The 12,245-nt window shown below is 49.0% G+C and overlaps 1 protein-coding gene across 4 annotated transcripts in view; it reads right to left on the reverse strand.

The window, feature by feature from the left end:
- Positions 1 to 207: 207 nt before the first annotated feature.
- Positions 208 to 12,245, reverse strand: part of USH1C (USH1 protein network component harmonin) — a gene marked incomplete at its 3' end in the record, with an annotated part of 50,956 nt that continues 38,918 nt past the window's right edge. For 3 of the 4 annotated variants that reach the window (XM_082845346.1, XM_082845345.1, XM_082845343.1), the window contains 5 exons: positions 6,688 to 6,729; positions 6,104 to 6,157; positions 5,671 to 5,770; positions 2,773 to 2,879; positions 1,354 to 1,413 (listed from right to left, as the gene is read on the reverse strand). In XM_082845346.1, coding sequence (XP_082701472.1) covers positions 1,354 to 1,413; positions 2,773 to 2,879; positions 5,671 to 5,770; positions 6,104 to 6,157; positions 6,688 to 6,729 — 363 coding nt within the window. Of the gene's footprint in view, positions 245 to 1,353; positions 1,414 to 2,772; positions 2,880 to 5,670; positions 5,771 to 6,103; positions 6,158 to 6,687; positions 6,730 to 12,245 lie in introns of those variants that run through there. The other variant, XM_082845344.1, reaches the window with a different exon arrangement.

Consider the following 12,245-nt stretch of genomic DNA (forward strand, 5'->3'; position numbering starts at 1 on the left):
GTGGTACTTCAGGGATGGTGAATCCCCAGACACCCGTCCCAAGAACCTGCCGACAGCGTGGGCAGCAGACAGCCACGACGTGCAGCGTGGACAGACGGGGCCCTGCAGCCCGCCTGCCTATTCATCACGGGGGTTGCCAGGCTCCAGCTGCAGGAGGAACCCGTGTCTAAGCATGGGAGCATTGTCTCCAAGGAGCTTTCAGACCGGCTAGGGGCTTTCGGCTGCAGAGGAGGGAAGAGAAGAGCTACATACGCAGAGCGGAGCAGGAAACACAAAACAGGGCTTGATTATTCCAGGCAGAGCTCCACCGGCCCTCTCCCTTCACTTGGCTCCTGCCTCAGGTCCTGCCTAGGCCCTGGGTTCCAGAATTAGTTGCTACAAGACCTTGATTTCTCTAAGATATACACAGGACTCAGCCTCTGCTGGGAGGGGGAGTGGGTAGGCACCATCATGACAGGCAAGCACAGGGGTGGGGAGGTGATGTGATGAAGTGAGGGTGGGGGACAGTAAGAGGCACACACAGAGGCACAGAGAGAGACAGGGGCAGAGACGGAAAGACAGAGAGAGAGAAAATGGATGCAGGGTGGCAAAGATGGAGAAGCAGGGACTCAGAGCCAGGGGTGGAGAGAGGCAAGAAAAGGAGAGGTAAGAGAAGAGGGAGAGAGATGAAGGGAAGAAGAATGCAGGGGAGAGGGATGGATGGGAGAGAGATTGACAGGAAGGAAGGGGGAGCAGGAGGGAGGGGAAGGACACAGAGAGAGAGAGAGAGAGAGAGAGAGAGAATGAGATAGAGAGACCCACACAGATACAGAGACAGGAATGAAACAGACATAGGGAGAGACAGACCATACAGGGAATTGCAGAGAAAGACAGAGACTGGGCCAAGGAAAGCCTGCAGGATGGGACCAAAGCCTATGGTCCTGACTGCATGAAGGAAAGCAGCTATGTAGCAGGAAGACCCTCCAGAGAGCAAAAGACACAGAAGTCTTTCAACTAGCTGGTGATGGGGCAGGAGATGAAGTTCTGAGTGGGGAATCAGAAATCTGAGGCTTTGTCCCAACTTCCCTGTTTACTTGGCCTGAGACCTTGAATCTCTCTGGGCTTCAGTCTTCCACATGGAAAGAAGCATCCGGACAAGACCGACTCGGAGGTGGCTCTGGCAATGCTTGAGGACAGTGACTTAGTTCTAGGCCTGCTCTCGCCTGGGAGCTTTCCAGGATCAACTACTAGACTTCGTGTGCTTGCGCCATTCCGTTAGGCTGGATGAGGACTGGGGCTGGGCTGGGGGAAAGTGGCCAAGATCCCGGAGGAGGAGGAGGCAGAGGACGTAGGGGGCCAGGCACCGGCACACACTTACAGCTCATCGTCATACTCCTTGGGGGGGCAGACGGCAACGACAAGGTCGATCCAGTCCTGTGGGGAGAAGCCATGTGACTCTGAGGCATGCCCAGCGGTCAGTGGCATGTCCGCCCCTGACACTCCATTCCCATGCCTGGGCACCATGGCCCAGGATCACCATGGCCCATGGGGCCTTCTTCCCATGCGGGGGGACCCATGTGGGGCTGGAGGTCCTCCTGGTGGGGAAGGGCCTCACTGTGCAATCCCATGGTCTGGGGAAGCTTCCAGACTCTGAGGTTTCAGAACCATAGAAGCCAGGGTTGCCAGGTCCTTGAATGACACCAAGTTCCCAAATGCTGATCTGCAGACCCTGGCCAGGCATCAACCTCAGGATCACTTGGGGAATTCCTTAAAATTCTAGATTCATGGACTTGGTGCCTGGAAATCTGAGGCTAGGTCCTGGGAAACGGCATTTTTAACGAAGTCCCCAGGTCATTCTGATGCACAGCCAATTGGGGAATTTCAGGCCTAGCTTTCTGCTCCTAACATTTGAATCCCCTCAATGGCATCACTGCCATCCTTAGCTTATCCATCATTGTGCATCCTTGGCTTGGGTGTATCCAATAAAAATTTTGTGAAATATCACTAGGCCCCTCTACCATGCAATAGCTCCTAATACTGAACTGAAATCTCTCCTCAGGACCTCCCTCCATCCACTCCAATTCTGCCCTCAAGATCACAGAAAACTTTCGCTCCCTCTACCCTAATGTAGCACTTGAGATAGTTAAAGACAGTCATCATGTTACCCGTAAGTCTTCTCTTCTCCACATCCCTTCATGTGGGTCCCAGGCCCATCCGGTCAGCGTCCTCGGCACTGAACTTAATACCTCAGACTCGGCTGCCTGCATACAGTTGCACAGGTTGTGCATTGCACAACATGGGCAAGCACAATTCACACTGTAGTCTGTAGGAGGGCACCCCCTCGGATTGTGCAGTGCACAGCCTGGGAGACCTTATGTGGTGGCCCTGACCCAGGTGGGCGTCTAATGAGCCAGAGCAAACTACCACCAGCCCCTCCTCCATTCTGGGCCCTCTACTTCTGTTAATGCTTTCAAGCACTCTCTTGATTCCTGTTTGGTGTGTACTTAGAGAAGACCTTAAGAGTTTTTCTTGGGTGGGTTGCCACATCTGGTCTTCTGGAGTCTATCTGTGCCACTTGTTTTTTGGATTCAAGGTTGGAAACTGACTTTCTGAATTCTGTCTTGTCAGATTAAGAGCACTGGCTGGATAGGGTATGTGAGTGTCACCCAAGAGTTACCTGGACCTTGGATATCGGCCCTGGGATGGGGCACCCTGACTGTAAGGCCTGGTTGCAGAGGCCAGGGTTTGAGGCAGGCAGGCAAGGGAGGGATAAAGGGAGGGGATTGTTCTTACCCCCTGATTCCAGGCCTTCTGCAGGGCAGCCTCAGCCTCAGCCAGGGTGTAGTCCGTCACGATCTTGCCATTGATGGCCATGACCTCATCCCCTTTCACAATGCCACCTGCAGGAAGATAAGGCTGACTGACCAACTGTGCTGTATACGGAAAACGGGGAGTGACTGTAGGGCTGCAGAAGGGGCCTGACTTGGATTCTGAAAGATCATATGGGCTCAGAAAGCACAAGGGGAAACAATCGACCAGGTTGCTCAAAGGGCACTTCCTTCCCACCCCATCCACACACCCTCACCCCAGCTCAGTAGAATCGGGACACCAGTGATGAATTATTGCCACCCCGGCTTTTGTATGGGCCTCTGATTGCAGAGGGAAGCAGACCTGCATTTCCAGGGAGGTTACCAGAAACACAAGCTAGTTCTATGAGCCGTCCCTCTCTGTGCTCTAGCCGTGCTGGTCGGCTTTAGGTCCCTGAGGAGACTGAGCTCTTTCCTGCCTCAGAGCTTTCACATGCTGTCCCATCTGGTGCACCTGCCCTCGCTCTTTCCCTCTTCTTCCAAGTCTGAGATAAAACTCTGAGAGGTCTTCTCTGACTGCCCACTCAATCTCAAGAACTTTCCTATTATTCTATTAAAGTATCCCGGGTTTTTTCTGCACAGCATTTTTCACAATTTGTAACCATGTATCTATTTATTGACTGGTGGTCCCTCCTACCAGACTGTCAGCTCCATAAGGGCAGGGATTGTCTTTTTAGTTCACCACTATATCTCCAGCACTTAACAAAATACCTAGCACAAAATAGGAATTCAATAGATATTTCTTGAATAAATGAGTGATGAGTGATGTTGAAGGTGCTCCTGGATAAGCGGACCTGTGATCTAATAAGTAGTTTGAGAAAAGCTGACGTTATAAGCTTAAACAGAGCTACTCACTGCAGGACTTGTCAGAACCTTGAATATGCTAATATGCCTTGTGGCTCTCCGAGAAGTAGATCTAACACACATCTTCAACTTCAGAACCCTTTCTTCTTCTTTTTTTTTTTTTTTGGAGCAATTTCTCCCAGTTCTGGTGTCCACAGAATGTTCTGTGCTATGCTGAAATAGTTTACTCAGGAGCCTTGCAGGCATGAAAGTCCACAGGATTATGATGTGTGTTGCTGAAGGTGGTGGCTAGGGTGGCTTAAAACACATGTGCTCCTGGAGAACTTTCACCAGCTGCTTGTATGTCCAAAGTAGTGTGGAACCGAACTGTAGACAGCAGTTTCCTCTGGACAGTGGGCCTGGGGAGAGGTAGCTTCCGCATTTTCACTTTGTACAAACCCAAGATGCAGCCTCAGGGCCAATAAGGCAGTGGTTGGGCTGGGGCTTTGTAAGGTGGGAAGGGCCCGGGAAGCCACCCGTCCATCCTGGTCCTCTTTCCCTGCTAGACATGGCAGACTGGTGGGGCCAGCATCAGCCCTTCCCTCAGCTGGCACAGGAAATGAGGACAGAGGTGGCGCGCACTGGCCAGGTGGGCAGCGGTGGGCCATGGCAGCTGCCTAGCTGAGCAGGCCCCCCTTCTACGGCGGAAATGAAGGCTTAAGTGTGGCTGTGAGGGGCCGAGGTCACCAAGGCCCGGGGTGTCAGAGCTGGACTCGCCCTAGCAACCCACAGAAGCCTGGCTGCCAGTGTGCCCAGGTGACTGCCATCACTCCACCTCCTGCCTCAGGCCCACACCCACCCTCCATTCTACCACCTTGGCTTGTGGGAGAGACTCCGGCCTAGCGCTGCAGAGAAGGGATCTGACTCTGGGATTCCCTGCTCTGGCCTGCAAAGGTGAGGGGCTCCTCCTTCAAGGGCACCTATTCCTCCACAAAGGACTCAGGAGTACTGAAAAGCTGCCCAGACTTGGAAGAAGAAATCACTAACGGTGGAGTTTCAGACACTGTCAGGTGAATGGGTTGATCGTTTGAGGCACAAGTCTGTGCTGGGTCCACAAAGGCTTCACTCATCAGCAGGGGTGTTTTTGTTGGTAAGGGGATCAAGGCCAAGCAAGAAGATCATGCCACAGGAGAGACACAGGGTGGGAGGGGGCAGGGCTGCAGAAGGTCCCAAGCAGGGGTGGCACTTGTGCTGGGCAGTAAAGCGAATGACCAAACTGCTTGGGTTCAAGCCCTGCCTCCATCCCTTACTGGCTGTGGGTCCTGAACAAGTATTATACTTAACCTTTCTGTGCCTCAGTTTCCTAAGATGTGAAATGAGAGTGGTAACGGTATCTATTGTAAGAATTAAATGAGCTAATACACATGATTACTCAGACACAGGTTATGTGCAGGTACTTAGAATAACATCTGGCACGACGTTAGTTCTTGACAGATGTTGGCTCTTATCATTATGAAAAGGACGGGTAACGTTTTGATGGTTTCTCTCTTGCCTTTACTTGTGCTGTCCTCTCTACCTGGAAAGCCCTTTCCCTCCTTTGCAAGGCTAGCATCAACTTATCTTTAAAGGCTCAGCTCAGTATCACCCTTGTAGGGAGCCCTCCCAGCAGCCCTCTTTCCCTTGATAGGTTAGGGGCCTCAGAGTTCCCACAGCATCCCTCCACCCTCTCAGTCCTCTGCCAGCCCACAGCAGACCCCACTGTTATCGTCAGCACCTGGCAATTCTGAGGATGTTTTCACCACTAGATGGGGAGCCCCCGAGGGCAAAGTGGTGTCTGGTTTGCCGTGTGCCTGCAGATCCTGGCACTGTCATATGCCTGCAGGTAACATGTGGGACTGATGCATGAGTGGGCAGACCCAGGTGGGAGGGCATTCCTGAGAATGGTCAGCCCACTCCCAGAAGGCTGCTGCTTGCTTTCTTGGAGGATCCTGTATAACCATAGCACCATCCCCAAACTGGGGCATGGCTGGTCCCCACTCACCGTGCCGCTCAGCGGCTCCGCCCTCATAAACAGCGGAGACGACCACCTTCCCGATCGGGGAGTCCACACCGCCTTCCAGGGCCAGGTCTAAGGCTCCCTCCTGGTGAGAAGAAAACAGGCCTTTGGAGCCAAGCAGACAACAGGTTGTGGGCACCTGGGCGCCCAGGAGCCTCTTGTCGGGGCCACAGACAGGGCGGGAGAAGCCATGGGGCAATGGCAGTGCCGTCAGGGAGGAAATGGGGCATGGATGCCAAGCGGGGCCTGGGGGTGTGGTCTTACAATAGCAAGGGGTGTTCCCAAGGGGAAGAGGAGAGTGGGAATCTGAGGGGTCCCCCAGGAGTCACCTTGAGAATAGGAGAAACAAGGGACCAAGATGGGAGGGGGCAGGGACAAAGAAGCGTGGTCCCCGCCTGACCTCCATGTGCCCGGGTACCTTCTTAATGCGCAGGAGCCGGACATCCTTTCCTACGATCTGCTCCGGGGTGAACTAGAGGGAAAAGACAGTGGGGATGAAGGATGCCTGCCTGAAGGATGCAGGTGGGGGCAGGGGCGGGAGGGAAAGCCAGCCACCTGTGGGACATTGGGCCCCACAGAACACACGGTCAAGGGGACCTTGCACAGCCTCATCCCCATCAGTCTTCAGCTGGAGGTCCCAGGCCCCATGGGGGCCCCATGGACACGCACACACAGAGGTCGTTTTTCCCTGGGATTATTGTGAGGGCTGGGCGAGAGCATGCCTTGTAAGTACACAGCACAGTGTCTGGTATGTAGTTAGTGCTCAGCAAGGGTAACTGTTGCTGTAAACCACCCACACACACACACTCGAGTTCACAATGGAATGCTGTTTGAAAGGAGCCTACACAGGGAAGAGCAGCTGGGGCCTCCCTGGGGCTGTTCACACGCCCTGCCTCGTCCCCAGGGCCCTCAGAACCCACAGTGCACCAGCACCAAACACACCGTAATCCCCCACCCCCCACTCCTGGGGTTACTCCCCAGGGGAGGAGAGCTATCTCTCACCATGGAGTAGGGGTCAAAGCCTTCCTCGTATTTCCGGAAATCCTGGAAGCAAAGGGAGGGTGTTAGGGCTTCAGAGCAGAGGCCCTTGAGAGTCACTGCAGGAAAGAAGCTTAGGGCGGAGGAAGACGGTGAATGGCTAGGAGGTAGGGGAGAGAGTGGTGGGGTGAGGGGGCAGTTGTGGACTGCATGGGGGATTCGGGCGCGAGGCTGGCAGCCCTGACACCCAGAGCACCCCTGCCTGGGAGAAGCGGGAAGCTACGGGAAGCATTTGAAGGACCCTGGCCCTGGATCCTGCACTGTTCCAGAGGGGTGGGCATCTGTGGCTGGCAGGGGCATCTGCTGACATCTAGGTGGTCTGGGCAGCCTTGCTGAAGGTCTCATTGCCCACAGCTTCAGGTCTTTTAGGCCCTTTCTCAGCTCCTCCAAGTGCCCACCTGAGGCCAGGTCCAGGCTCTGGGGGTGAAGCCCAGCTTTTCTCCACCCAGTGCTCTGACCCCAAAGGAGGACAATACTGCTCAAGAGGCTCCCTGGGGAAACCAGTCACAACATGATGGGCACGGGGAAGGGACATCAGGCACCCAGAGGCAAAGGACGGCTGTCTGTGCTTGCCCAGCGCCTGCACTGTTCTTAATGTAATGCTTATCTAGAAGGTAAGGCTCCCCCCAGAACCTAGCCAGAGGAGGAGGAGGGGGACGCTCAGCTCTGGGGACCTGGATTGGTGGGAGCTGTGGGAACAATATCCCTAACAATATGCCCTTCTCACCAAGCGCGGTGCTGAGAAGGGAGAAGGGGGAGCAGAGTCGGAAAAGCACTGTCTTCCCAGGAGTCACACACAGAGAGCAGGAGCCCGGGGTCCATGGATTGAGGGGCCAGGCATGCTAAGCCTGAGGGCAGCAAAGCCTCAGTTAGTCCCCACGGGAAGGTGGGAGCAAAGGGGAAGCCCTGCGACAGGTGCCCATGCAGCCTCGCTGGACTGAGTGGAGTCACCCGCCAGCATACAGTCACCTGGGCCACACCAAGTGTCCCCTGGGGCCTGTGGTTGGCATCACGGGGAGGTCACAGCCTCCTCTGTGCCCAGCATGCAGCAACCAAGCTCTGGGCTCAAGACGGGGGCCAGATATCCGCAGATAGATCCCTGGGCATCTGCCTGCCCTGCCTCCTCACTCGCCTTCATCTCCCGGGCTCAACCCCGAAAAGCCTGGGGGTCTCCAGTCTGGCCCAGCTCTGAGGCCACCCCCAGGTTGGTGTGTGGGTGTCAGGGCAGCAGACAGAGGAAGGGATGCAGCAAATCCACGGGCAAGGGGAGTCATTAGGCAGGACGTGGAGTCAATTCTCTTTCACGGAGAGCCTGCCTACCCCTGGCTGTGTCTTCTGGAAAAGTGAGCAGGGCTGGCTATGGGCCTCCCTCTCTCCTTCCCTCTGAGAATCTGCTCTCACCGACAGGCCGGATGGCAAGGACTTGTGTCTTATGTGAATTTAGATTAGAGACCTATAAGCCGCTATCATGGGTCAGCCCTTGAAGAGGGAGTCCAGCCCTTCGTCCAACAGATGGAGACACTGGGACCCAGAGAGGTGACATTCATGCTCAAGTCACCCTGTCAGTGGGCAGTGAGGTGAAGGTCTGACTCCCAGTCTGGGCCCTTGGATTCCTCACCTTCCTGCCTCTCTCTCCTCGAGACCTATTTGTACCTTGAATAACAAAACCCTTAAATGTCTATTTCATCCTGAGAGGCAGGATGGCGTAGGACTTAGGAGCCCAACTATGGAGGCTGACCTCCTGGGTCAAATTCAAAGCCAGGGTCTGACACCAGCTGTGCCATCAAGGGCATGATTCCTAATCTCTCTGCATTGGTTTCTCATCTATAAAATGCGGGTGGTAAAAGCACTTCCCTCCTAGGTTCTGGCAAAGATGAAAAGAATTAAAGCACATCAAGTATTTAGAAACAGTGCTTGTTCAGAAGGGAGTGTCAAGATATACTTAAAGTGATGAAACGGAAGAACCTACAACCAAGATTACTCTACCCAGCGAGGATCTCATTCAGATTTGATGGAGAAATCAAAAGCTTTACAGACAAGCAAAAGCTAAGAGAATTCACCACCACAAACCAGCTCTACAACAAATGCTAAAGGAACTTCTCTAAGTGGGAAACACAAGAGAAGAAAAGGACCTATGAAAACAAACCCAAAACAATTAAGAAAATGGTCATAGGAACATACATATCGATAATTACCTTAAACATGAATGGATTAAATGCTCCAACCAAAAGACATAGACTGGCTGAATGGATACAAAAACAAGACCCATATATATGCTGTCTACAAGAGACCCACTTCAGACCTAGGGACACATACAGACTGAAAGTGAGGGGATGGAAAAAGATATTCCATGCAACTGGAAATCAAAAGAAAGCTGGAGTAGCAATACTCATATCAGATAAAATAGACTTTAAAATAAAGAATGTTATAAGAGAGAAGGAAGGACACTATATAATGATCAAGGGACCAATCCAAGAAGAAGATATAACAATTATAAATATATATGCACCCAACATAGGAGCACGTCAATACATAAGGCAACTGCTAACAGCTCTAAAAGAGGAAATTGACAGTAACACAATTATAGTGGGGGACTTTAACACCTCACCTACACCAAAGTACAGATCATCCAAAATGAAAATAAATAAGGAAACAGAAGCGTTAAATGACACAACAGACCAGATAGATTTAATTGATATTTATAAGACATTCCATCCAAAAACAGCAGATTACACTTTCTTCTCAAGTCCGCACGGAACACTCTCCAGGACCGATCACATCTTGAATCACAAATCAAGCCTCAGTAAATTTAAGAAAATTGAAATCATATCAAGCATCTTTTCTGGCCACAACGCTCTGGGATTAGAAATGAATTACAGGGAAAAAAAAGGTAAAAAACACAAATACATGGAGGCTAAACAGTACGTTACTAAAATAACCAAGAGATCACTGAAGAAATCAAAGAGGAAATCAAAAAATATCTAGAGACAAATGACAATGAAAACACGATGATCCAACACCTATGGGATGCAGCAAAAGCAGTTCTAAGAGGGAAGTTTATAGCTATACAAGCCTACCTCAAAAAACAAGAAAAATCTCAAATAAACAATCTAACCTTACACCTAAAGGAACTAGAGAAAGAAGAACAAACAAAACCCAAAGTTAGCAGAAGGAAAGAAATAAAGATCAGAGCAGAAATAAATGAAATAGAAACAAAGAAAACAATAGCAAAGATCAATAAAACTAAAAGCTAGTTCTTTGAGAAGATAAACAAAATTGATAAACCATTAGCCAGACTCATCAAGAAAAAGAGGGAGAGGACTCAAATCAATAAAATTGAAATGAAAAAGGAGAAGTTACAACAGACACCGCAGAAATACAAAGCATCCTAAGAGACTACTACAAGCAAACTCTATGCCAACAAAATGGACAACCTGGAAGAAATGGACAAATTCTTAGAAAGGTATAACCTTCCAAGACTGAGCCAGGAAGAAATTGAAAACATGAACAGACCAATCACAAGTAATGAAATTGAAACTGTGATTAAAAATCTTCCAACAAACAAAAGTCCAGGACCAGATGGCTTCACAGGTGAATTCTATCAAACATTTAGAGAAGAGCTAACACCCATCCTTCTCAAACTCTTCCAAAAAACTGCAGAGGAAGGAACACTCCCAAACTCATTCTATGAGGCCACCATCACCCTGACAACCACAACCAGACAAAGATATTATAAAAAAAGAAAATTACAGACCACTATCACAGATGAATATAGATGCAAAAATCCTCAACAAAAAACTAGCAAACAGAATCCAACAACACATTAAAAGGATCATACACCGTGATCAAGTGGAGTTTATCCTAGGGATGCAAGGATTCTTCAATATACACAAATCAATCAATATGATAAAACATATTAACAAATTGAAGAATAAAAACCATATGATCATCTCAATAGATGCAGAAAAAGCTTTTGACAAAATTCAACACCCATTTATGATAAAAACTCTCCAGAAAGTGGGCATACAGGGAAACTACCTCAACATAATAAAGGCCATATATGACAAACCCACAGCAAACATCATTCTCAATGGTGAAAAACTGAAAGCATGTCCTCTAAGATCAGGAACAAGAGAAGGACGTCCACTCTCACCACTATTATTCAACATAGTTTTGGAAGTCCTAGCCATGGCAATCAGAGGAGAAAAAGAAATACAAATTGGAAAAGAAGAAGTAAAACTGTCACTGTTTGCAGATGACATGATACTATACATAGAGAATCCTAAAAATGCCACCAGAAAACTACTAGAGCTAATCAATGAATTTGGTAAAGTTGCAGGATACAAAATGAATGCACAGAAATCTCTTGCATTCCTATACACTAATGATGAAAAATCTGAAAGAGAAATTAAGGAAACACTCCCATTTACCCTGCAACAAAAAGAATAAAATACCTAGGAAGAAACCTACCTAGGGAGACAAAAGACCTGCATGCAGAAAACTATAAGACACTGATGCAAGTAAAGATGATACCAGCAGATGGAGAGATATACCATGTTCTTGGATTGGAAGAATCAATATTGTGAAAATGACTATACGATCCAAAGCAATCTACAGATTCAATGCAATCCTTATCAAATTACCAATGGCATTTTTTACAGAACTAGAACAAAAAATCTTAAAATTTGTATGAAGACACAGAAGACCCAGAATAGCCAAAGCAGTCTTGAGGGAAAAAAACTGAGCTGTAGGAATCAGAGTCCCTGACTTCAGACTATACTACAAAGCTACAGTAATCAAGACAATATGGTACTGGCACAAAAACAGAAACATAGATCAATGGAAAAAGATAGAAAGCCCAGAGATAAACCCACACACCTATGGTCAACTAATCTATGACACAGGAGGCAAGGATATACAATGGAGAAAAGACAGTCTCTTAATAAGTGGTGCTGGGAAAACTGGATAGCTACATGTAAAAGAATGAAATTAGAACATTCCCTAACACCATACACAAAAATAAACTCAAAATGGATTAAGGACCTAAATGTAAGACCAGACACTATAAAACTCTTAGAGGAAAACATCGGAAGAACACCCTTTGACATAAATCACAGCAAGATCTTTTTGATCCACCTCCTACAGTAATGGAAATAAAACCAAAAATAAACAAATGGGACCTAATGAAACTTAAAGGCTTTTGCACAGCAAAGGAAACCATAAGCAAGATGAAAAGACAACCCTCAGAATGGGAGAAAATATTTGCAAGCGAATCAACAGACAAAGGATTAATCTCCAAAATATATAAACAGCTCATGCAGCTCAATATTAAAGAAACAAACAACCCAATCCAAAAATGGGCAGAACACCTAAATAGACATTTCTCCAAAGAAGATATACAGATGACCAAAAAGCACATGAAAAGCTGCTCAACATCACTAATTATTAGAGAAATGCAAATCAAAACGACAATGAGGTATCACCTCACATCAGTTAGAATGGGCATCATCAGAAAATCTATA

This window comes from Leucopleurus acutus (assembly GCF_964270905.1).
Source record: "Leucopleurus acutus genome assembly, chromosome: 8".
NCBI lineage: Eukaryota > Metazoa > Chordata > Mammalia > Artiodactyla > Delphinidae > Leucopleurus > Leucopleurus acutus.